Source organism: Rousettus aegyptiacus, unplaced genomic scaffold, assembly GCF_014176215.1.
Source record: "Rousettus aegyptiacus isolate mRouAeg1 unplaced genomic scaffold, mRouAeg1.p scaffold_m13_p_10, whole genome shotgun sequence".
Classification (NCBI taxonomy): Eukaryota; Metazoa; Chordata; class Mammalia; order Chiroptera; family Pteropodidae; genus Rousettus; species Rousettus aegyptiacus.
Window position 1 is genome coordinate 84421374 of NW_023416285.1, and position 27378 is coordinate 84448751.

The 27378-nt window shown below is 41.0% G+C and overlaps 1 protein-coding gene and 2 pseudogenes across 16 annotated transcripts in view; 2 read left to right on the plus strand and 1 right to left on the minus strand.

Moving 5' to 3' along the window:
* Positions 1-27378, minus strand: part of KIAA1217 (KIAA1217 ortholog) — a 636400-nt gene that overhangs the window by 92819 nt on the left and 516203 nt on the right. For all 16 annotated transcript variants that reach the window (XM_036228119.1, XM_036228121.1, XM_036228129.1 and 13 more), the window contains 2 exons: positions 4204-4402; positions 321-414 (listed from right to left, as the gene is read on the minus strand). In XM_036228119.1, the coding sequence (XP_036084012.1) occupies positions 321-414; positions 4204-4402 (293 nt within the window). The remainder of the gene's footprint in view (positions 1-320; positions 415-4203; positions 4403-27378) is intronic.
* Positions 20766-20884, plus strand: LOC118608769 (annotated as a pseudogene).
* Positions 24784-24902, plus strand: LOC118609018 (annotated as a pseudogene).

Sequence of the window (27378 nt, forward strand, 5' to 3'; positions counted from 1 at the left end):
CACAAAAATAGCAAGAGGTCTTTTGAGTTGATTAATAGTCCTATGGATGAAGGACCCTTTTAAATAAAGATTTTTCAGGATCCCCTCGGAGTGAGGACATAACTAAACTTCATGCTTAGAGGTAAATGAGGATGTGCGAGGCCCCATTTTAATCTCTTTGTCCCAAATAACCAGAAAATCTGATTTTTCTACCAAGGAACAAATAATGAGTTATCGAACACAATGAGTGGTGAGAACCCCCAAATCATCAGGAGCACATGGCAGCGGAAGGGACGGTTTGACTGACCGAGTGAGATTAAAAACAGGCCAGGAACACTTACCCTCAGGTCTCCGTTCACAGTTTTCGGCGTGTGGTTGAATGCGTGTGCGGGATCCTTGTTGTACACTTTGAGGAGCGACCTGTCCTGAATGTTCCTGGAATCAAAAACATCGATAACTATGGCAGACGAAAGGAGCCTTACTTTGGCCATTTTCTTTGTCTGCCCATAAGAATTGGGTAAAAGATGAAGGCAGACAATCCAACTGTCGTCCACAGTCAACCAGACAAAAAGTCCTTTTACCACGGAATAGGCAAAAATAAATATGGAGAAGAAAAATGACTTCGGCTTTCCATTTTTTTGTTTTATTTTTCCGTATAGTTCTCCACCCACAGATAGCGGGCGGCATGAATTTTCTTTCAAGATTCTGAGCAAGGAAAGGTAACAACACTTTAAGAAACAATAAAGCTCCAATAGCTATAATATGTTCAAAGAGATTTGGTTAATATTTAAATATTTAATTGTTTACTTTACCCGAACACCTGGTTTTCCCCTTATCTCGTGAACGCATACAAATGAAAAGTGCTTTTTATCCCCACTTCGAACAGTTTCAGCAAGAGAAAGAACATCTATTTGAAGTCCAGGGGAAAAAAAAAGTACCACAAAGACCAACACTAGTATCTTTACAGTGCTTTTTTTTTTTTTCCTTCCATAGTGAGCTTTTAAAAATACTTTTCTACATACAAGCTGAATCACTGAACGTGCAGGGCATTTAGAAGGAGATAAATTCTTCCTCTCATTTGTCTTTCCTCCTGAACCCAGCATGGAGAGCCGGGGAGTCAGGCATAGAGCAGCAAAGAACAGAAGTCCCACATCTTGCTCAATGCCTACCTTAGAATCGTTTAAGAGCATATGAATGTATACAAAGACCTTCTCTCGCCACTTGCGGCTTCCATCAGCAGAAGAGCCACCCAAGGCGCTTTCGGCCCCATCCACACTAACAATGCCGGTGCGGTGAGCTCAGGGAAACGTGCTCAGGAAGACACACATTCCTTTCCTCTAGGTGTAGCTGCACGTTTTACGGGCTGATCGCAATCACTGGGATTATTGGGTTATGTTTATGTTTTTAAACGAGGTGGAAGATTCTTGGACTAGTCTTACTTCCCTTCTTTAAATATCCGTCAGTAATCGCTTTGAAGCACTGACTAGCCCGAGCTTGCATGGCTGCTCCGAAGTCAGGTATCATGAGAAGCTGGCTTAAGGGGTGCATGTGCAGGCCTTGTTATTTGAAGGGACCACGAAGGGAACAGTTCACACACAGAAGGTAAGAATGTGGGGATTCACTAAAGAAACTTGCTGTGTGGGTTGAGGGAAAAGTCACAGTAATGATGTGAAGAAACTGAAAACAGTACTTGAGCCACACACACACACACAAAACCTTAGTGTGATTCTAAAGGTATTGAAAATGCATGCGGTTGGTTTATGATTAATTTTGAAATATGTTTGTCCAAGATGAACCAAGAGTAAGGGCTCAGACTGCATTTACTACAGCAACATTTATGAACCTGAACTCTCTGTAGCATTTCTCTAAGAAAAACATGGAGAACCAAGCACCATAATTAAATAGCCAAATGTTTAACAAATACAGTCTCACTTCAGAAATATTGAAGGGTGTGAAATGAAATTTGTCTCTGGGTTTGGATGAAAGCCATTGTCTTCAGTTAAAAATCTACATGGTACTTTTTGGCGGGGAGGGGAGGCCCTATGTAATGGTGATGGTGAGAATTTATTCTCCCATTCAAAAAAATATATAATTGGGGCATTTCATGCATCAAAGCAAGGAAATAAAATAATTCTTTGGGAGAAACATACACGTGATTATGTAACAAACATTATACTTGCCACCAAATAAAAAAACATTCTCCACTTAAATTTTTTTAGAACCATTTTATATGTGAATCAGAAACACTGAAAAGTAAAATTCCAGATGAATTTATAAATCAATGACTTCTCACTTAAGTATTTTAAATGAGGTTTAAAAAAAATCAGGCTATCAGTAGTTACTGCAGTATAAGTTTCGACAAAATCATCACTTTTGCAAATATAAACACATTAACTAAAAATCCTCGATGTTAAAGGTGATTACTTCTGTCAAGTACTGTTTTCATCTATATAACCAAACTGCATTAAAGAGGATCATCATAGTTTGGAAGTTTGGGGAACATTTCCTCTGTGTCCTCCCTCCTATTTTTGTGACTACCTAAGGACACTCCCAAAGAATGCATAAAGGAGGCAGTAAGAATACTTCAAGGCCTGGGAAACGCTCTCGAATATTGTGACTCATTGTAATATAAAAATTCTTGCACGGGCTACGAGACAGTGGGGTCCAATTATTTGTAATAACCTCATCATCCTTGAGCTCCATAATCGAAAGTGGCTTTGCCTAGTTTCATGCTTATTTATTATTACCTTATCCGTCAATTCCTCTAACTGTAAAATGCGGAAATTCAAGAAGAGTTGTAAAACACCATGTCCATGTAAAAACGCTACACGGGATCATATTACCGCAAACATATTCTTTAAATATAACATTGATTACCTCATGTTTATGCTTTGTAAATTCCTTTTTCTTTTCTTTTTTTTTTTTTTTGGTGACAGCCTGCTTAATAATTTATTTCAAAAAAACACACTTGAATTTTCTAATACCCATGAATATTTAAACACTTTTTTTAAAAGCAGGAAGGTTGTACAACAGATGTAGCACCTCTACCTTAGGGCATGTGTCAAATTTTGAAAGCCCTAAATTACTTATACGTGCCTAAATATGTCATCTGTGATCATTGTTAGATATTCGTTTATATTATGCACTAGAGGCATATTTTTAAAAAGTGGTTTCTACTAATTCCATAATAGAGAAACAGGCCAGCCCACTATACCCATAGGGCAAGAGCCCAGAAATTCAAGTTGTGGCCCAGAGGAGATGGGGAAGGAATACAAAATTATTGACCAAGAATGTGGACAGGAAGGTTTGGGGCTTGGTAAAGAATTGGGCGTGTGATCCCGAATAAGTCCCTTCACTTTTATGCACCTGACTGTCTGCTTCCATCAAATGGAAAGCTTGGATTCGTCACTAAATAATTTTTTTTTAAGTTCTAAAATATTTTGAGGCGACTCCAGCGACCGCTTGCTGGTGCCGTTTAACTCCTGTTTCTCAGGCTGTTGGCCTGGGACAGATCAGACGGGTCCCTTCCGCTCTACACGCAGCCCACTGTGGTGGATAAAGACATGTTTATTTCCATGCCATCTGCAATAGCAGAAGTCCACATAGCCTCGCTTGAGAACACGTTCTACTGGGAGCCCCAGAGAAAGCCCACCTGGAAAGTGAGCTCCTTTGGTGAAGGCTAACTGCATAAGAACAAGTGGAAAGGGAGCCTATTCTCAGCCTCCTTTCTTGGGGACAATCACGGTATCCACTGCTTTTATTCTCACTTGCTCACGTAAAGAATGACTCAGCGGGATCATCCCTAAAATGCCACAGGCTCTGCCTCTGAGGGGAAGAGCACGTGAGAAGGAGCTGGGAAAGTTCCCGTGGTAAGTGGTACCTTCAGCTTTTAGGATATTGAGCCAATATCCTGGGCCCTAGTTTTTATAAGTCTTAGATAAACAGTAGCCTGGACCATTTCCTATGTTCTTTTCAGATGCAACATGCAAAGAACTGTGTGGGGGAAATCTCTCCTCATCTTGGTAAACCACACCTGATAAGTGAGTAAGAGAGTGAACTATAGAAAACCAGATAATGAATTCACACCTGAATGAGAGAGGCCTGCCAGTCAGTGTAATAGCAATGCTTTCCTCACTGGGCGATGGACCAATCAGGGCTCAGTACAAACAGTGGCAATGTTAAATGCAGCATGGTGGACACACACAGAGCACAACTACTACTCACCTGACATCATTTAATTCATAATAGACGTTTCTGCTTTCGTCTTTGATGTAAATGGCGACACTGGGCGACTCCAGCATTTTCATGGTGAGCTGCTGTGGAAAGGCACTTACGAAGAGAGCACGGATTGTGTCTGCACTTGTGATTTCATTCGGCATCCTGAGCTGCTTGGTTTCGTCTCCATACTGGAGATACAGAACCCCTGCAAGCAAAACGAACGCGGTGATCAGTCACAGACCAAGTCTCACAGGACATGCAGCGCGAGGCATGTCGCTCTGTCCTACTACACGCGGAGACATTCAGGATGAGCCTGGAAAGCATGCAACGGGAGATGTCTGGAATTTCCAGGAAATGCATTGTCTGGTTATTTCATAAGTACTACTTTTATTCTTTGTAGTCCAGGCAAATAATAAAGTGGCTAATTTTCAACTTTTTTTTTTTTTTTAATCGACAGGACAAGAAGCTAACCCCTGGTAACCTGAAGCAAAAGCCAGTACTTAAATTTAGGAATTTGACCCCATAGGGTGATTTTTCCCCTACGTCTTTCACTGACAAAAAGCACATTCATTATAGCCACGTGTAAGATACACAGTTTAAGTCCTTATGGTCCACCCAGAAACATTTTAAGTGGCAATGCTACAATATTTCTGTGGTCTAACACATATTTATTGAATGTTTATATCATATAAAACTACCTATAAGAAAAGAACCTGACATCTCATGCCTTAGAAAGAAAGTGACACAAAGCCAGTGACACACAGAAAAACACAAGCACAGGATCACAGAATTTCAGAGTTCCAGAGGGCATGTGGCCCCCAACGAACCATGATGCCTCCAGGATCCCAGGTTCCTGTGGAGTGCCGTTTCTTCCCAGACCAAGTCTGGGCTTTGCCATGTGACTCGCTGTGGCCAATGGGACATCATCAACTGTGATGCAAAATGGGGGTTTGATAAGTGCTTGCACACTAGTGCTCACACTACTGGTGAGCGTGATCTTGGATTCTCCTTCACAGAACCAAGCTTCTGTGGAGTCCATCCAAGCAACATGGGAAGGCCACATTGAGAAGAATGGAAGCCGGGACTGATGGCTCCCACCAAACGCCCATTCCACAGCCATGACTGTTGGCCAGTCATGAGGGCGAGCCGTCTTTGCAGGGGGTACCTCCAGCCCCAGATGAACTGCCCGGGCTGATGTCACATGGAACAGAAACAACGTGGCCCCTTCTCCAGGCCCTTCCCAAATTGCAGAATCATAAGCAAATAAGTAATTAGTTGTTTTAAGTCACTATGTTTAGGGTCATTTGTCATTCAGAAATGGATAATGGAAACAGGGTGTTGACGATCCTGACCTTTGATCTGAATCCTATTTCTGGTGAGAACTTGCTGAGGGGGAACTACTACCGCTTAAGTTATCTTTTTGGCAGGAGAGACTTAAAAGAGAATAAAATACGACTTCCGGTTAAATATGGCAGTTAATGTGACAAATTTATCTCTTTCTCTTCCTGAAGTCCCATTAAAACGACAACGAGGACTAAAAACGCGTAAATTAAAGAATTAAGGGGATGAGAGAAGAAACAATGGCAGGCCAAAGAAAGCTGACACCTAGATCTTCAAGGAGACAGCTCCACATAAAACGCGCAGGGCCAGGGATGCTCAGGGAGTGAGGCAGACCCTTTGAAGGCAGGAATGCAGAGTAGACAGCGTGAGGCCTGATAGAACCTTCTGTTTATGTTTTGTTTTTAACAGCAGAGCAACCTACCCACATTTCCCTTGCCATCCCGCTCAGCCAAGTGATTCCCTGTATCTGCAGAAGAAAACTGAAGAGGTTGAGCCAACATGCAGGATTCTGTTCACCTGGCATAGGGGAGTTCGGGCGAGGTCCCCACTGACAGAATTCTGGCAAAGGGCTGACATCTCAGTCAGGAAACTGGAGGAACCCCACTAAGAAAGCCGGAATGGTCTATGAGAAGAGACCAACAGATTTGAGAGGGTAATTGTTTAGGCTCTGTCTGTCACCCCCGTTGATAAGCAGACTGGCGAGTATGTAAAAGCTTCCCATTAGTACATTCGGGCATCATTCATACATTAACAGACCACCCAGGATTAACAGATATTTCATAAAAGCCTCTAATGTGAAAGAAAAGACCAAAATAAACAGAAAACAAACTCAGAAGAGATGAGACAATCTAAGCAAAGGGGACTGACCGACTATCTTGAGAGCAGAAATTAAAAATTCAGTGAAGAAAAAGTTGCTCAAACCTCAGAAAGTGGAGTAAAAAAAGACAAATAGGAAGAGGGTGTAAACCAACAAGAAAAATAAAGAATTACTTCAGAGCGTCCTGATACCTAATAATGGAGATCTGAGTGAAAAGAGATGAGGAAAAGCAGAAGTTTTACAAAAAGTATATAAAAAAAAATCTACGCCCCCCCCCCAAAAAAATCCCTTAAGGATATGAGATTGGAGATTAAAAATGTTTCACAACGCACTCAGCACACTCAAGCTTGTCACTGAGACGTTCCAGACAGCAGAGTTTCCCATGGCATCCCAGAGGGTGGAGGAAAGTCACAAAGGAAGGATCCGGAGTCCAAAGACATTAGCTTTCTCGACAGCAGCCCAGAAACCAAAGACGATAGAGAAAACAGTCTCGAAAATCCGGAAGGAAATGCTTTCGATCTAGGTTTGCATCCTTCCGAACCATCTACCAGTTGGGTACTTGTTAAAGTCAGCAGGGCGTCCCCCAACCGCCTCATCCATGATTTCGGCTCCCTTTCTCCCTAATGTTTCCTACTCCCAACTTTGCTTCATTTCTGCTCCTCAGCATTTTTCACTACACAGCACAATTCGTATTTTAATTATTGCTATTGTTGACTGTCAGTCTCTCCCTCTAAAATGTAAGCTTCATGAAATTGGGAGTATATTTAACCCCTTTTTCTTCTTCTGCTGTTCACCAAGTATCCTTAGTGCCTGTGATACGACCTATTACGTAGTAGGTTCCCAATACATGTTTGTTGAATGAATGAATGATTTATTTATTGGTCATTCAGAAGGAATGTTCACTTGGGGTCTACCTGAACTGTAAGAATTTTTGCTACATGGTGTAAACAGCTTAGTAATCTTGTTTGTGCCTTGTATACACACATGAGAACTACATCCCGAAGTCGCTGCTTCCTTGACTGGAGTAGTCAGTCCTTTTGCACTGAGCATAAGCAGTCATCCTCTCTCTACCCATCACAGTTCTGATCCTCAGCTTCTTCAGGGAGCTAGTTTTCCAGAATATTCATGCTGTTACACATTCCTCAGAGTACAGAAAAAAACTTTCAAGCCTGTCCGATCACAAGATTGCGCGATGTTTTTGCCCCAAACGGCAGATGTGGTGACTGTCCCATGTGATTGCTAATGCCATATCAAAAAGCCAAACCACTCTTGAGGTCCCAACCATGCCTGGGCGAGGCCCCGGCTGAGGGGCCACTTATGGCCCGCTACAGTCACATGTCATGGCCTCACTCCCCCAAAGAGCCTGGTTTTCATTCCCACATCTGCATTCTGTACGTGTGTGTGCTTGAAATAGAATTTGTAGGCTCTGAGTGAAAAAAAAAAAAAATTGGGCCTAAATTAAGGTTACCTCAGGGTCTGGCTGGTGCAGCTGCCAGCTGGGTACACAAGTCTCGTTACAGACCATGAAAACCCGGAAAGAACGGGAAAAATGCCTTTACAAATAGGGAATAGTCTTTTCACACTTTATTCAGTTTGCTTTCTCAACTCAGGAAAGGTATTTCGAAATGCTTAAACTCAGAAGGAATTCTCTTAATATACGACGGCATTTTTTTGGCACGGTGATGAGAGAGTTCGTGCTGGCTGCTCCAGATTCACAGAGGAAGTCTGAAGGACTCTGGATCATAAACTCCCTTTTTATGAAGAAGGCAAGAGGACAGGGAAATGCATTCATAGGATGTCTGCTGTGTGTCAGAAACAGCGTGCGTGTACAGCAGGTCCTTGAACAATGTCGTTTCGTAATAACGCTGATGAGATGCCCTAGGAACTGAACTCTTGCGACTAGCAATTATCCTATGGCAAAACTGGTTTCCTTATACATCGTTTCACTTAAAGTTGCAGAACCTATGAACACCGTTAAGTGTGGATTTACTGTATTTCATTTAATCAGCATGGCATTTCTCGCCAGGTCAGTATCATGGCCCCATTTCGCAGACTGGGAAAAGGAAGCTCAGAAGGTCTCAGCGACCTGCCTAAAGTTACAGCTAGTAAACGGCTTAACTAACGTATATGTCCAATTCTATCCACCGTCAACAATACTATAAACTTCAAAATGGAGCTGGAGCTGCCAGGCCAGAGGAACTAACTGCCTTGTGTGTCTAGTACCTTAACTCTTGGAATGTTAAAAAAAAAAAAAAAAAAAAAAAAAAAACAGGGCAAAATGACCTTTGGGCCGGAACTAGGGTAACACTGTCTCAAAGAAACGTTTGCAAAGATAACAAGAAAGCAGTTATTATGGCTGCTGGACTGAAAATTTAAAAGTGTTTGGAATTAAGAGCACGATGTCGTATTAGCTGCACCAACAGAAATATCTCCTTTTACTGATGTAATGATTCTCTTTCCCTTTCTCGTAAATACCCATTGTTTTTGTCTCCTGGTCAGAACATTATGTGGGCTTCTGCCTGAATGAACGATTTCAGAATAGCTATTCTTATTAATCTCAAATAAACACTTGTTTGCCCCTGACTTTGAAGGGCCTTTTTATTTTTACGTTAGCATCCGGATCTCTCCCTTAAGGCATATGGCCTCTGAATCTCTGCATTTAGCCACAGCCATCTCCCCCAACCTTCGTCTCTGGACGGGCTTAGCTGTCCTCACACTTTCCCCTGATTATCTGCTTGAAGATGTTGAGACATGAAGGGGACAACTGGGAACAGAGATTCCCGTCTTTAAGACAACGGAAGGAAACGCTGACGCAGAGTTAGAAACCACACCCGAGCTAGGGGGAGCAGGGAAGGCACAAAGCTCTGAAAGAAAAAGCTGCGAAATGAACCTCACTGCACATGGCGCCCTCCTGAGAAGCCCGAATACTTGAAGTTTTCCTTCCACCCGAATGGCTGGTTCCGCAGAAGCAACGTGCATTTTTCACCAACAACCCTTGGTCACAGTTTTACAAAAAACAAAGTGCACTTGGCAGGTCACACTTGTAGCACACAGCCTCATAAATCTTTTGAATCTCAGAAATCAGTTCCAGAATGTGGGGCATCTTCTCAAACATTCTTCATCTTAATACGGCATGCAAGGATTTTCGCACTGTGACCTTGCTGTGGACTGAATATTTGTTCCACCAAAATTCGTTTAAATTCCGACGTGGTGGTATTTGGAGGCGCGACCCTGGGAGGTAATTAAGTCATCACAGTGGAACCCCTGTGATGGATTGGTGCTCTTATACGAGACACAGAGAGCTTGCTTCCTCTCTCTAATCTCTGTCATGTGAGACACGACCAGAAGATGGCCATCTGCAAACAAGGAAGCGGGCTCTCCCCAGATGCCAGCTCTCCTGGCACCTTGATGCTGAATTTCGCGGCCCCTGAAACTGCAGGAAGTAGGTCGTTGTTTAAAACGCCCAGCCTATGGTCATTTGTTATAGCAGCCCGAATGGACCAATACAGAACCCAACCGCCTGCACCTGCCTCATTCCTAGGGCGCTGTGGTTGTACTGGATTTCTTGCTGCTCTGTGACCTTACCATGCACATCCACGTTCCACACTGCGTCACTGGCTCGGGTGGCTTCCCACCACTTTTTTGCTTGGCACCCGCAGTACCCTCCACTCTGAGCGATCTTCCCCTACCGCTCCTTCATCACTTTTCCATTAAGATTTGAAGAATTAATTTTTCTCACATGTGTGCTCACTATGTTGTGTTTTATTAAAATTGCAAGCATGGCTTTTAATTCTGCATTATGATCAGTTGTATTCATCGGATGGTAATATATAGTAGAGTGTTGGGCACAGAGTAGATGCTCAAATACATTTTTGTTGAAATGAATTCAATTCTCCCTGTAATGCAGCCAAGTTAATATGATGTATGCTGGCCTTCTGGGACGCCGTCTACGATTTCCCTTAAATGGCATTTTTTTTGTAGGCAGATGACGGTGATGATTCTAAATGACCTAAATTCCTCAGTTTCTCTAAATCTAAAGTAAGATTATGCAAATCAATATTTGCATTACAACTATGGCACATGGTTAATGCTTTAAAAATATAAAGAGCTCTTATAGTACTTTCTGGTAGAAATGAACAGTTTTTAACTTAATAAGAAAAACATAAATATTAAAATAATAAGATAGCTTTTTACACCTATGAAATTGGCAAATGTTTTTACAATAAAATATACAGTGCTGACAAGGGTTGGGAAAATGACTTCTCTCACATACCATTGTTGGGAAAGTAAATTGATACCATTTCTCCAAAGGGCTATTTGTCAATATGTGTCAAAATCTCCCCAAATATACATATGGTTCGAGCCAATAGTTCTAATTCTACACATTATACACAAAGACCTGTTTACTAAGAACCTCAATAAAGCATCATTTATAAGAATCATATGGGGGAGTCAACATTAGGGGGTTTGTTTAATAAATCAATTCATTTAATAAACTTATTCATTGGAATGCCGCACTGTTTTTCAAAGGAATTCTAAAAGAATGCGGCAATGAGAAAAAATATTTTGTTAAGTGACAAAGTATATCATAAAACAGAAAGGGGCTAGGGCCTTAAAAAATAAATTAATCACCTTGATGGCAGTGATAGATCCAGGTTTTGAGGAGCCCGAAGCTTATTCGGTTTTGAGGGACCTCTTTAAAAATCAAAATGCAAAGTTAGCAACATAATTTCAATATGAAAGGTAATTATTTATTTATAGGTGTCTGAACTTTGGTTTTATCAAGTAAAATTGATAATACCATTGAAGTAAGCATCCTAAGGTATTGCCAAAAAAAGAGAAAGAAAACGAGAAAAAGCCTTGATCAATCTGTTGATGATTTCTGAAATTCAAGCTGTGCTGAATGCCAAAGCTGCTGATTTGCTGATTTCTGGTGCTGTGATCCTATTCATCCCAATGAGTCTTGCTGCCCTTTTATGTGGATAGTTAGAAACTTGTCTATGAAGAAACATAATTCAAGGTCACTACAGAACTTGCAGCAACCTCAACCGAGTCAATAATTTAGTCTTAAATGTTACTTAAGAATTAAGGCAGAAAAAATTATAAGACGATGCTGTGAGAAATACTATAACTGATGTGGGTATACTACAATTGTAAGTGAATTCTTTCTTACACTTAAGGTGAATTGTCAGTTAGATTAAGCATTGCAATATGAACTCATTTTATAAGGCTATTAGAAAAGTAGAAGGACTTCAAATTTAAATGCAAACCCCTAAATAAAATATTAGTAAAGAAAATCTAGCAATGCATGAAAGAATACATCATGACAAGAGTTTATCTCAGGAATGCAAGGATAGTCTAACACTAGAAAGTCTAGTCCCAATACATTCTGCAATAAGAGAAACCATACAATAATTTTGATAGTATCAGAAAAATGTTAAGAAAAACCCAAAACATATTTCATAATTTTAAAAAACTCCAATAATTTAAGAATTAAAGAGAACTTTCCTAACTTAATGAGAGGAATCCATCAGAACTCTCAAACGAGCATAATGCTCAATGATGAAACATTAGAATTACTCTCCTTAAACTCAGAATTTTTGCTATTGTTACACCTAAAGTCCTGGCTAGCACAGTTAATACATGAAAAAGAAAATAAAAAGCATATGGATTAGAAGGGATAATCAAAACAGTGATTATTATCCCGTGATATAACAGAGAAGTCAAGGAAACGTGCAGACACACTATTAGAACTAATAAAGATTAATATGACTGAATGATGTAAAATCGATATATAGAATCTACAGCAACTCCAAATACTAGGAAAAAAACTAGAGAATGCAGCTTAATAAAAATATACCAGTTATAACAACAATATGGTAAATTTTGAAGAACAGTAAGAGGAAGTACTTACTCTAAGGAATACCAATACTATTTTAAAAATGTGGGCTCAACAAATGGCTAGAATAAATAGAACTATGGAGCAAAATAGAGAGCCTAGAAAAAAACATGGGTTTTATGAAAGCTGGATGTTTGACAGAAGTGGTGGTACAAATCCTTGGAAAAATGATTGTTCAGTAACTAGTGTCAGGAACCTTGGTTCTCCAAACTTACACTGTAAGTAAAATAAATTCTCAATGGGCTAAAGACCTACATGTGAGAAGCTAAACTGTGAAACTTAAAACAAAACAAAACATGATGTTGTCTCCTAGCATACTAGTACAGGTAAAGACTTTTAAAAGGAATAAAAATCAAAAACCATAGAGAAAAATACACTACATTAATTATACTACATAAAAAGGAGTATTCTGTATGGCAAAAGTCATCACAAACACAGTAAATAAGACAAACCACAGTTTGAGAGAAGAGGTTTACAGCTCACGTGCTCTATCAAGAATTAGAGTTGAAAATATTTAAAGAATCTTTCTAAATCGATAAGAAAGTAAAAATGGGCAATAATGAATAACTGAAAATGGATATAAATAGGCAACTCATAGAGGAAGAAAGCTCGGCAGCCAATAAACATTAAAATGCCCAACCTCACTAGTAATAAAAATGGAAACATTGGCATCCTATTTTATACCTATCAGATAGGCAAACGTCAGTAAATCTAATAACCTCAAATATTAGTGCGATCACAGGAAAATGGAGTCGGTTACTCATTGCTGGTGAGAGTGTAAATTTACACAATCACTTTGGGACACCTGATAATGCTGAAGATGTGCATCTCATAACCCAGCTACTTCTTTTCAATTATCCATCTCAAATAAAAACCTCATGTGCAGGTCCTGGTTCCAGGATGCTCACTGCAGCATGATTTCTCATCGAGTTGTCCCTAGTGGTTTATTCATGTAGTGGAATAGTAAGCAGCAGTTATAATGAATGAAGCAGAACCACATCTATCAATGTGGATAAATCTCAAACACGGAAGTCGAGTGAACACAGAAACTTACAAAAGAATGCACGCAGTATGATCCCGTTTATGTGAATCGTTTTAACACACAAGACAGTAATATATCTTGTTTACGAATACAACAAATATAGTAGAACCACCAACGTTTGCATGGTAATTATACCCTCCAACGTCAGCATGTGGTTAGCTCTGGGAAAGAAGGAGGGGGAAGGAAAAGAGATGGGGCTTTACGAAATTGTATTTCTTTAAAAATGCAAGAGGCGCAAAGCAATTGTAGAAGCAGAATTTTCTGTTTAAAATTTGACAACTTACATAGCACTTGCTAAGTGCCAGGCACTGATCTAAACCCCTTTCAGATACTAATTTAATCTTCTTTCTACAGCCACTACTGTAATTACCCCTCCCCCCTCCATTTTCTGGATGAGGAACATTGAGGCAAAAAGAAGGGATTTGTGTGACTTCCCAGCTAATGATCTTAACCATTGTGCTTTGCTGCCTCTCACGTGTTAACAGATGCAAATATCTGCTTAATTTCAGCAATGTCTATATATAGTGATGCTTTCTGTACTTTTCCCATTCAAAAAAAAAAATTAAAGAATAAATCATTTTTAAAGAAAGAATGCCAAAATAATACTGTCTAAATAACATCCCTTCCACAGAACATCCAGATCTGACCCAGGAGCTTAAAAATGTGGATGTAGTTATGGAAATTTGGAAGTTTTCCTTGGCTTTTGTTAAAACAGTGGGTGTAGAAATTCTATAAGCAACGAGTAAAGGCCACGAAAGGAAGAATAAGATTTTCTTCAAGATAAGAACGAAAGCATGAAAGTATAATGATCATGTTTCCAGAAAAAAAAAGTAATTGGCCTTCGTAAATTAAAAAAAAGATCTAACCACCCCGACGAGGAGGTTATATATCCTGAATTTTCTTCCATCGAACTGATTAGCAGATTTAGAAAGAGATTATAGATATTAGTGAGAAACCATCGGAGTTAATCTGAAATTTATTTTCCTCTCTAAATCATTAGTATTTTACAAATAATAATCAGTAATTATGATGAATACACTTTTATAAAAGTTTTCAGTATAAAATGCTTATTTTTATATAATTTACATGGAGATCTTAAGAAACACACCAACATATAGTGTTATAAATTTTATTGTTCAGAATTTATTTTGATTTTTTACTGTTAAATGAAAATTACTCAGCTTGAAAAGGTAATAACCTGTTTGGTCCTCAAGCCAGGGATGGGGGAGAAAAACGGAAGGAGGTGTCCATAAAACGGACTTCTTTTCTCCTTTGATAAACAAACCTCAGCATCAGCAAGAATTCCCAGAGGAAAGCAACTTTAGGGTAAACGGGACCGGCTGCGTTTTAAAGCTTTTCCCCCACAGGTCATACTAATGACAAAAAAATAAAAGCCATCCTTGATGATATACATTGCAAATAAGTGTCAGTAGATCCACATCTACCTGTGTGGGATTCCGTTTTGCAGGACAGCCTCTCTACTTTTTCAAGAACATGTTTAAAAAGTAGTAAACGTGGGGTACTTGGACCCCGACAAGCATTGCCCATTGGTGCAACTTCCCCCATCTCGCCTTTTCTCGCCCTCATTTCTGGGAGCCACGTTGGTCTCCTTTCTCTGTACCCTGCCCTCCGCGGGCCGGCTCTTGTCCTCAGCGATTCCAGTCCTCGTCAGTCTGTGCTCTCATGAAACTCATCCACTCTCCAGCACCTCAGGGAAAGATTTTTTGGGGGAAACGACCATCAGTCCATGAACAACTGGCCTTTGCCACCCTAAGGACCAGAAGTGAACTCACTCGAGTCACAGAGCCCCCAACAGGGAGTGCCTCAGTTGATGGGTAATACTCCAGCCATAGGCAGCCATCGAGGGATAGTTCCAGAACAGTCAAATTTTACTTTTTGCTTTTTTTGTTCCTCCACGGAGAAGGCCATAGAGGGAAAGGTGGCCAACGGGGAGGGCGAGGCACACGCTGACCAGCCGTTGCTCCCTTGGGCAGCTTCCTCTCAGCTTCTTAGGTGTCTGAGTGGGAGGCTCAGGACTTTTTTCAGAGAGTGGTGAGAAAGAGGGTGTGGGCAGTTAGAGGAATTCATATCTCAGTGGCCTTCACTTCAAAACTCTTAAAAAGATAGACTTGCTGTATCTCTTATGTGACCCCAAAAATGAAGCTCTCATAGGAATGATCAGCTTCCCTTAATGTCTGAAATCCAATTTGATGGAAATGCATGTGCATAGTCCCCATGGAAGGAGGGCCAAATTGTGTGATGGAAGAATGTGGCGAGGGGGACCCTGTTCCAGGCACTACGCTTCAGGGCCCCCAGCCCCCACAATGCACACGCCCTAAGTATTGAGGGGTGACAAGGCAATGGCTGTTTGCAGGGTGTGCGGGGGATCCTTGCTCCTGCAGGTTGGGCAACGTGAAAGAAACTGGAGAAAGGAGGAGAAAGAAAGGCTGCTCCAGATTGGAGGCGAGAGGGGGGACCTTCTTCGTCTCATGATCCGGCACAGAACTCAGTGAGAAGTTTTGTGAATTCTAAAATCAAAACTAACTTTCTAGGTCGTTTTATAGAGGTATATTTCTCAAAGGATGAGGACAGAGCATATTTTATCTAACAGTGTGTCAGCTTGATTTATAGCTTTAAAAATATTTAGACAGACGGTAGATGAGTCCGTGTGCTCTTGCCCCAGGCGGGCTTGCGTCTGACACAGAAAGATGAGGACCGTTTCTCGAACATCGATGTCAATTCTAGAAATAGAACCCTCTTTGCCTCTTGTAGTCAAGCTGCTGTGATGATCCCTCCATCAACAGGTGATTTGATGTCTATTTTTGAGTAATCCCGATGGAGGCGGTTACCTGAGTGTCTGCTACTTCTCCAGAGATTTGGTTACTTTATTTTTGGTTTTACGTTAGTGGGAAAGGCCGAGTCATGCTGGGTTGCGTCTAGTGTCTCCATATTTTAAGATTAAACTTTAAATCTTTTCTACTACAATTACGTGCTTACTGTTCTGATTCCTCAGAGCTTTCCGTGGACTCTCCTGGGGCTGTTACTAAAGTCCCCTCTGCCATGGCAGGCCACAGCTGCCAAGGGGACACTCCCAGGCACAGCCAGCCAGACTCCAGCCTGGCGGGCGGTGGCAGAGCGTGAGGCAGGGCTCCGAGGTCTGTCCCTGGCTTGCCGCCCACACCCCCTCCCTGTGTCTTCCCTGCTGCTCCAGCATCACCCTCCCTGTGTCCTCGGGCCCATGCCAGGGGGTGTGGATCTTCTGGAAGCCTCTATGGTTCCAGTCTTTGCCCCTCTACACACCCTGCCCCTGCAGAGAAAACAAAAATGTCCTTCTTTCACCCCTGGCTACAAGAATAAAGGGGTCCCCAAGACAGCTATTGTCTGGGAGAATCAGAGAGATAGGATAGTAGAGCACCTCAATTCTCTGAGGCCCAGGATGGGTGCTCGAGATCACAGCTGTGTGTGCAAGGGCGCGTGAACAGGAGGCAAGAGAGAACGGGGGTTGAGACTGATCTATTGGTCAAGTGTTCTGAGCTAGGCCATTTGGCGGCACTTGTCCTGGTCCCCACCAGTGGGCTTTTACAAAGTTTTTGTAAGGCATGTCCTCCCTCATAAGCCGTTTCTTGCTTTAAGATCAAGTGAGCTGCTGCTAGTGGAATTTCGGGCCCAGGAGGGTCCCAGGTGATCCGGCCGCAGTCTCTCCCCGACTGCCCAGCCTCCCACACACAGGGCCTCGAAGGAAGGGCTGGCTCTGGGCCGCTGGTTCCCACGACTTAAATCTCTAGGGCTAGACTTGACTAACTGAACTTTCCACCCTGCCCTCAAAAGACCCAGAAAGACTTCTTATTAGATTTTCTTTCCCCCTCTGGCACTTTCTGAAGCCGCATTTAAGACACGTCACACACGGCTACTGCCTCTGCCCCGTTTCTCTTTCAAGTTTCAGCGCTGCCTTTCAAGAGAGCAGCTTCTATGCTCAGCCAGGTGATCACAATAAAGAGCAAATGTGTGAGGGTGGCCAGTGTGTGGGAGTGGTGGGCGGGGCGAGGCGGGGCGGGGCAGGACCGCAGTGACAACGTGCCCCCTGGGGCCCCCTGCTCAGACCCACGTCTCCGTCACTGCCTGTAGGACACCGCCCATAGCAACCTTTCTCCCCGCCTCACTACCTTCCTAGGTAAGAGTCCCCTCTGAATGCCTCAATTCAAAATGACAGTTGTCAGCATCTCCACTCAAAAGCACTGGGAAAGAAGCAACAAGCACTCCGCCTGCTTTATACGCTAAGGCAGAAATCAAGCAAAGCTGTTGTCTTGGTGGCCCCGTCAGAGCTCGCACTGAGCAAGCGAGACAGCTGTCCTGAGCTGGAAAAAACCTGGAGAAACGAGACTCAACCCAAGTTAGTGTCACTCACGGGCACGTGCGCAACCTCTTGGCTTCCTTCTACAAGAGCAATCCAGCTGATAGATAAACATTATGCTCTATAACAAGCATAATAAAAGGAGAATAACAGACCATGTCCGTTTTCCACAGGACGAGTAATTCAACCTACATGGTGTGCTTACGCAAGTTAAAACAACGAAAAGCAAAGCAGACTGAACCGTTATTTTGATCCTTACATGAAAGCTTTAGGAATAGAGAAATGTTGATGAAACTCAGGGCTGTTTGATTTACAGAGCAGCAGCACTGAGTTCACTTATGCAGAATTAGAACCGTAAAAGGTGGATTTCATTCACTTTAGAAGTGCTTACTGAGTACATGCAGGCGCTACACAGTCTTCTAAAAGCTGGGGATACAATGGGAAACTCAGAGACCTTAGCTTCTACTGATGTACAATAGACAATAAACCCACAGACAAAAAATAAGTGTCAGGGTGTGCCAAATAATAGGGAGCAAAATAAAGTAGGGTGTGGGGGGTGGACAGCATGGGGTGGGAGTGGGCGGAATGCTATTTTATCCACAGTGTTGGATGTCCTGCTGATAAGATATTTGAAAGAAGTGTGGGAGCAGGGCTTGCAGATATCTGGGGGAGGAACAATCAAGGGAGAGAGAATGGCAAGTTTTCTTGAGGCAGAAGCATTCCTGGTGTGTTTCGGGAACAGCAAGGGGCTAGTGTGTTTGGGGGAAGATTGGTGAAGGGGATGAGATGAGATTAGAAAGTCAGCAAGGGGTCAGACTGTGTAGGCTCTTGTACTCAAGACGAGATGGGAAGCCAACAGAAGGTGATGAGCAGAGGTGTGACATATTTCCCAGGACTGCTTCGTTAACAGCTGGACCATAAGGGGATAAGGACTAAATTCAGGGGACCCCAGGAACCTAAGGCAATAATCCAGGAGAGAGATTACGGTGGGTTAGATCTATGCAGAGGGCTAGAGATGATGAAATGGTTAGATCTCTGGATACGTTTTGAAAGTAGAGTGATTAGGATTTCCTGAGAGATGGGATATGAAGTTAGATCAAACGAGAAGTCAAGGAGAATGGTGAGGTTCTAGCACGAGCACGTGGCAGGATGGGAACACACTGGACTGAGATGGGGAAGGAACTGGGAGGAACAGATTTTGCAGGGGAGATTTGGAAATTCATTTTTAGACCTGCTAAGGGTGAGATATCAAGTAGGTTTAATCTGAGATATTACTCTGAACTTCCGCGGAGAGGTCCCAGTCAGAGGGCTCATCAAGATTACCATGGACTGAATGTGTGTGCTCACCTCCAACTCATACGCTGAAATCTTTACTTCTGATGTGATGGTGTTTGGAGGTGAGGTCTTCGGGAGGTGATTAGGTTTAGAAGAGATCACGAGGGTGGGATTGACACCTTTATAAGAACAGACAGCAGAGAGTTTGCTCTCTTTATCTCTTCATGGGCACACGCCAAGGAAGCACAGATGTGAGAACACAGAGAGAGGATGGCCATCTGCAAGCCAGGACAAGAGGCTTCGCCAGAACGACCATGCTGACACTCTGATCTTGGATTTCCAGCCTCTAGAACTATGAGAAATTAAATTTCCGTTGTTTAAGTTACAGAGTTTATGGTATTTTGTTATGGCAGCCCGTGTTAACTAATACAATCATGCAGGTGACATGTTGCACCATGGGAGTAGATCAGATCACCTAGGGTGCCGGTATAGTTAAGAACAGATTGGGGGGCGGGGGGTGCGGGGAATCATGAGGCCTGAGGGCTGAGGTCGATGTTAATGGGTAAGAAAATAAGAAGGAACCAACGAAGGTGACTGAGGTAGGAAGCAGCCGGTGAGGTAAGAGGGGAACTGAGAAGCAGAGGTGTCCAAGAACAGGGAGTAGTCTAGTGAGTCAAGAGATGGCAAGTCAAGTATAATGGGGCTGATTAACATGGATGTCATGTCAATGACCAGACCTGTTTCTGTGGAGAGGTGGAATTGAAGTTCTGAACAAATGGGTTCAAAAGAAGCCATAGAAGGGAAACTGGGGACAGTGCTTATAGACAACTCTTTCGAGTCATTTTGTCATAACATGACAGTGGCTGCAAGGGGATTTGGTAAAATCTGGGGAGCTTAGGCTAAAGCATTGGGTAATCCAGTCTCGAAATAGTCCCAAATGATTGCTGAAGACTGACAAGCAAGTCAGATGAGACACTGCTCAAATGCCATCTGTAAAAATAGAAATATTTTTAGAAGATTCAGATTTCTTTTCTTTTTTACCGAGCATTTTTGTGGTACTGTTACAATGTTAATGGAAAATTGTAACAAACATAAAAATTGCACAGGATCTTTCTTTTAGAATTCTGCAGACACAAACAGCTTTTGGTTACAGTGATGCCTGGCAATCCAGGGAGAGCCTGTTCCTATGCAGATGTTACTAACCTACCCTCAGCAACTTCTCTTGTTTTATAAGGCGTGTTTTGTGCACAGGTTGGAGGTTACATCTGTGATCTTTGTGGTATGCTTGGCCAGAAACAAAAGCATCAGTTTTCATTAGCGATTTCCTACTGATAACTATCTGGTCTCCAAATTCCAAAGACAAACTCGAAATTTCAATTCTTACAGCTAGGCTCAAGGAAACATACTAGTGTCTATTTAGATGTGAGGCGTGATGCAAATGAAAAGAATATCACAGTGGAGTTTGAATTTTCCATTTGTTCCTTTCTCTCTGCCAGAATAGGCTTGCCTCTGAACACTTTGTGATGCTTGCAAATAAAATGGGAAATGGCGTCTCAATTTAAAAAAATTTATATGTGTGTATTTGTATATGATATATATTTGTGTATGTACATATATTATATACATATGCACATATGCACACATACTATTACTCATAATAGATAAACCGAGGAATAATTATTACTATCATGAAAGAATTCACCAAACACATCCTTTGGTAGTTAGTATCCAAAGGCACTTAAGGTTGTAATTATAGGACGTGGTTCCATAGTGTAGCGGTTAGCACTTCTGCTTTATACCCAGAAATTCCTGGGTTCACGCCCCAGTGGAGCTAAGGTCTATGGTCTATGGCCATGCCACCCTGAACAATCCTGATTTCGTCTGATCTCAGAAGCTAAGCAGGGTTGAGCCTGGTTAATACTTGGATGGGAGACCACCTAGGAAGACCAGGTGCTGTAGGCATAAGTAATAATAAATAATCTTTTTAAAAAGATTGTAATTATAAATTATTTGACCAAGGTGTTGGCAATGTAAGTGCAATAAAAGTGGTAAACCAATAAATTTAAAGTTAAAAGGTAAAGATTCTATAATAATTCACAACAAAATACCCAAATAATTTTACAAAACTCAAAAACAGTGTGCTTTCTTTGCAATACAAAAGACTTGTGTGCATTAGCTCTATTCTGTCTACTCGAGAGTTAGGCTGACCTCCCTTTGTACCTCTCTGTGTCAATAAGCACTAAGTTGGTATCAGTCATACACAGCTGGAAAAATATTTACAAATGAGACCACTGAATGGAAAATATTGATCAAGGAGAGCAACTGCTTGAATAGGAACAGATTTATTAATTAAAGTGCGGCCCATCTGACCATAATAGGTGGCATTTCAGCCTTAACTTAATCTGACATACATATCTTGCTGATATATTTAATGACCTCGGTTCTACTGATATTGTTTTTGGTAGGCAGTGCCTCTCTTATGTGGTAAATTAAAAAGGAAAAAAAAAAACACGAACGAACAAACAAACAAATAAACAAAAAACCCATAATCATGAGTCCTGAATGTGCCGGAAGACATTTAGACTGCCTCATTCACAGGAGAGAAAAAGAAAACACGCACAAAGACCTTGAGAAGCGGATCCTTTGGATCCTTTGGATCCTTTCGGTACCTTAAGAAATGAAAGACAAAAGATGAGCAGGAAGGAAGGAAAATGTGGCTTTTACATTGACAAACAAAATGCACGGTTAGCCAGTTTCTAATTCCTGTGCCAAGCTGCCGTTCTAGATGACCTCGGTCAAATCATTTAAATCTCTCAATTTGCTCATCTGAAAGTTCTATACACCCGCAATTCCATTTGGCTATTTGATTTTTACTTAATTTAAGGGTTGGGATTTTATGTAAGTGCTAGAAAACAGCTCGAAACTGTAAACTCAGAGGTATATTTTCAACACGGAGGAGCACGTACCTAAATGTTATTGTAATTTGGGGGTTGTTTCTGTGAAATGCCTGAGCCTTATTCATCACTACGGTGGCTGATGGAAGGATCTGGAAGCACACGTCTGAAGCCCACGTCTGATGGAAGGATCTGGAAGCACACGTCTGAAGCCCACCACAACGTAGGCTCTAGTCCAACTTTGCTAGAAAAATGTATTGTGTGACCTTGGGCAAATTACCTAAATTTTTTTTTTTCAAAACAGCTTTATCGAGATAAAGTAATATACAAGAAATTACATATTTAAAAAGTACAAAATTGATAAGTTTTGTTATAGGCATATGCCCATTAAACTATTACCAAAATGAAGATTATGACTTGCTTTCCATCACTACAGAAATCTTTTTGGGATCTGACACATTCTTTATAGGTGTCAAGGCAAGAAAAGCCTTCCCTCTGAATCCTACTTTGTGGAATTCAATAAAATAGTATATATAAAAGAACTTACACAGTCAAATATACTATGTTATCTACTCCAGTTTATTAATTTATTCAACACATATTTATTGAGCATCTACTATATGTAGGTACCCTATCAGGAGTGTGTAAAAACAGTAAGAAATAAAATCAAATACCTGCTCTCATGGCCTTTTTATGCTAGTCGGGGAGAGACAGGGATGCCAACAAACAATGAGCATAGACTATGCCAGGCTGGGTTGACCAAGCAGGAAAGAAAAAGATATTTCAGAAAGGGTGGCCAGAGAAGCCCACTCAGGTAAGATGACATCTGAATAAAGATTGAATGGAGGAGAAGCCATTCTTCATACAGGTATCTAGAAGAAGGTTTCAGGCAAAGGAAACAGTCTAAAGGTTTGGGGTAGCAATAAGCTAAGCTGTTAAGGGGATGACCAAGAGGTCAGGAGCTGAACTAGAGGGTGAGAGGAGGATGACAGAAGATGAGGCTGGATGGCAGACGGGCTTGTGCCTCTGCCTTGTACTTTGAATGAGACAACGGGCCATGCAGAATATGGAACAGAAGGCTGGTGTGATGTGACTTAGGGGCTGGAATGACAATTCCAACTGCTCTGTGGAGACTGTTGATGGCAAAAGGGGACGCAAGGGTACCAGTTAGGAGGCTACTGTAATAGTCCTAGCAAGAGGTAGTGGTGAACCAGAAGCAGAGGAGGCAAGAAGTGGTCAGGTTCTAGATACATTTTGCAGGTGAGCTCACAGCTCATGATTCATTTTCCTACAGTGGTATTGCAAAATGCTTAATAATATTTGAACGTAGGTAGCGCTTAGTATGGTTTAGGCACTATACTGTGTAATTAACATAAATTAATTAATTTAATCCTCACAACACCATGAAGTAGGTTTGTATCTACTTACAGACGGGGAAATTGAGGCAAAGGGTAGTTAAATAACTTGACCAGTATTACATAGTGATAGATAATGGAGCTGAGATGCGATTCCAGCCAGGCAGTCAGGTTTCAGAGTCTATGCCTTTATGCTACATGATCATGTGCTAGATGACTTCTCAAGGTTATTGTGTGAGAGAAATAATAACTATTTGATCCAGTGACCTTCCACCAATCAAAATATTGAGAAACAAGTGTTATAGTTATCATTTCATTCTTCATGCCCAGCCCCATTTTTGAGTCGGTGTTTTTCCAAAGGGTCACCGTTAGTGACTCAAAAATGGGGCTGACCATGAAGAATTCAGAGCATTATGGCCAAGATTGCCTGTCCATTGGCAAATTCTTTCTGGTACTGTCCTCTGGGCTTTTTCTTGTTAAAGGAGTTGCTATCCTCTCATTATTAAGGGTACAAAATGAATCAGTGGTGCCCTAATTTATTGTCATTAAAAATTTCTGGGAGGCAGTCTGCTTTTCATTGCTGTTTCTCAAATCCTAGTCTTCCTCTCAGATCTCCTGGGAAACAAGACAGGATTTTATGGATGAGGAAATCAAGGCCGAGACTAGGAGGTCTCCGAGTTACTCTGTGACGGAGCTGGGATGGGAACGCTGGGATCGGAATGTTCCTGACATTCTTACAGAAGGCCGTGTGAGTTCGGCCAGTGACAGGTGCTCTTGTTGTGTCATCAGAGGAAATTATTGTGAAAGAGCTGGGCACACACGTTCTGAAGTCGGCACACAGAGGGGTAGGCGACCATACACATTCGTAGAGTTGGAGGCTACATTTCGCTTCATGCTCTGTTTGGGTATGCTTCGGTACCTCCTGCCAACGCAGAAATCTGTACACATGAAGGAAACTCGGATTGTTTAATACACCTGATTATAATTCTAACTTCAGGAGCCAGAACATTTCAAATGTTTTTCTAGTACATTTGCTACAGTCGATCTAAGTACAACAGATGAGGCATGAAATCTTTTATGAGCCATAGTGGTTTCTGCTGTACAATGTTTCCAGATAAAAGTATTCCTTCTTTTCCATCCTGTAAAATGGAGAGTTTTAGTCATTTGTTCTAGGATAAAAGGAGAGATCAGAGACAAATCTTCAGGTTCCTTTTATTCAAATCTGTCAACAAACATGAGCAACTAAGCCCTAACACTTCTTTCCTAGGGACTTATTACCAACGTGTGTGTGTGCGTGTACGCGGACTCACATGTGTCTTCTACATGCTCTGTGAACATGTGTTTGTGAGAAAGTATCTTAACATATCTGAGATTCAAGAGCATTTTAAAATCAGGAGAATCAGAAACAGGATGTTCAAGTGCAAAATTAACCAACAGTTCAACAGACTTGTAATTTTCAAAATATCACCTCCCTTTTCTCATCCCTACAGGATAAGATCAAAAATTTTATTTCGATGCTCATTGGTTTACTGAATAAACACTAAATTTAAATGTTAATTGATGCTCTTCATTCTTCCAGGTAACACAACTAGTTGAAAGATAGGCTCCTGGGGTCTATGGCCATGCTGCCCTGAACAAGCCTGATCCCTGCTGATCTCAGAAGCTAAGTAGGGTGGGCCTTGGTTAGTACTTGGATGGGAGACCACCTTGGAAGACCAGGTGCTGTAGGTGTGAAAAATAAAAAATAAGGGATTGTGAGCTGACATTTTAGAGCTAATAAAAGAACAGGGAAGATATGAAAGTTTTCTGTTTAAGTTTTACGCTTACTTTGGGCCATGAAACGAAATGCAAAGGGTAGATATGAAAACTTTCTGTTCTGCCCATAGTTTGGAGATGATTCATATTTCATTCTACAAAAGGCAAAAATATTTCATCTTCAAAATAATGCAGGGATTCCACTTAGAAAATTAATTTATTTCAATATTCAAGGAGGGCATAGTGGAGTAAAAAGAACACAGGCTTAGGTGGGTTCAAATTCTGACTTTGCCACTTATTGCTATGACCTTTGATGTGCTATCCACCCCATTCGACCTGTTTCTCGTCACCAATGAAAAGGGGATAAATCCACCTTCTTTCAGGATTATGATAGGAATCAGCAGATTTCCGGATAAAGCTGATGCTCAGTATGTGATTTTAATATAAATTAAAACAACACTGGTTGTTTTAGAAGCAATTCTACTGTTTTATCATAAAGATATTTCAAATACATGGTTTTGTATGCTCCTCCTGGACAGTGGGAGAATTTTAGAATGCTTTTCCTCGTCACCCTGTCTGGTCTTATATTTTTTCTATCTGGTTTTTAAATTTTATTTTGCTTTTAACTCCAATAAATGATTCATTATGACTGATGCTTATTTAGATTTTTCCAAAAAAATGTTTATCAGCTTACTTCCTCATCACCACTTCGCATCTCCCTCCTAGGTTTATTATACTTCTTAGTAAAATACATAGTTTTCAATTTTTTTTATTTTTAAAATAATTATAGATTCACAGAAAATTGCAAAGAAATTGTACAGGGAGGTCCCATGTACTGTTCACCCTGCCTATATGTAGGTACCTTATTAGGCGTGTCTCCACAATGTTGACATCTTGTATAATTATATACAAGAACAAAAGCAGGTCACTGAAACTGGTAAACCCCACAGAGCTTATTCAGATTTATATATGCACTTGTGTGTGTGTGTGTGTGCGCGCGCGCGCACACACGCGCATGTGCGTAGTGTAATTCTAAGAAATCTAACATCATGTAATGACTACCCAATCATGATATGTAATTGTATCATCATAACAAAGATCCCTTAAGCCACCACTTTGTAGTCAAACCCACCCTCATATAACCCCAGGCAACTACTAATCTGTTCTCTATGTCTTTAATTTTTTTAATAGTGTTTTATATAAATGGAATAGTACCTTTAGGGATTGGTGATTTTGTTTTCACTCTGCATAATTCCCGTCAGGCACATTTACGTTGTTGTGTGTATCAATAGTTTGTCCCTTTTTATTGCAGTCGTATTCCGTGGTACAGACACACTGTGTTTTGTTGAACAATTCACCTATTGAAGACATTTGGGGAGTTTCCAGCTCTTGGCTATTACAGACAAAGCAGCTGTGAACATTCATGGCAAGTTTCTTGGTGAATAAAAGTTTCAATTTTCCTGAGATAAATGTCTAAGAGTGCAATTGCTAAGTCATATGGTATGTCCAGTTTTTAGTTTTCAAGGAAACTATAAAACTATTTTCCAGAGTGGCTGTACCATTACATTCCCACCAGCAATGAACAAGTGACCCCATTTTTCTGCATCTTCGCCAGCATTTGGCATTATCATTATTTTTCACCTTAACCACTCTGACGTGTGTAGTGATACCTCGCTGTGGTTTAAATCTGCATTTTCCAAAAGGCTGAGGATGGAAACATTTTTATGTACTTATTTACTGTCTGTACATCCACTTTAGTGAAATGTCTCTTGCATTTTTGTTTATTTTCTATTTAGATTATTTGATTTTTTACTATTGAGTTTTGAGAGCTCTTTATCTACTCTAGATACTAGTTCACTGTTGCTTATGTTACTACAAAATAGTTTTCTCCAAGACCATAGCTTGTCTTTTCATCCTCTTAATAGGCTCTCTTTAGATAAGGCCATTTAATCAGTTTTTCCTTTTATAGATTATGCTTTTGCTGTCATGTCTAAGAATTGCTCACAAAGCTCAAGGTCCTGAATAACATTTATTGTTTTTCTAAAATTTTTATAGTTTTTTTTTATTATTCTTTTGGGTTCATGATCTATTTTGAGTTAACTTTTTAAATAAGGTGTGAGACAGTTTAAATTTCTGGTTTTTGCCTATGGATGTCCAAAAAATGATGCTCCAGCCTCATTTGTTGAAAAAGCTCACTCTCACTGAGTCGCTGTTGCGATTTTGTCAAAAATCCACTGGGCATAATCGTGTGGGCGGTATTTCTGGAATCTTGATTCTGTTTCATTGAGCTATGTGTCTATCACTCTGCCCATAGCACACATTCTTGATTACTGTAGCTCTACAGTAGGTCTTAAAATCAAGTAGATTGACTCTCCTACTTTATTCTTCTTTGTCAAAATTGTTGTGGCCATTCTAGTTCCTTTGTCTTTTTATATACATTTTAGAGTAAGCT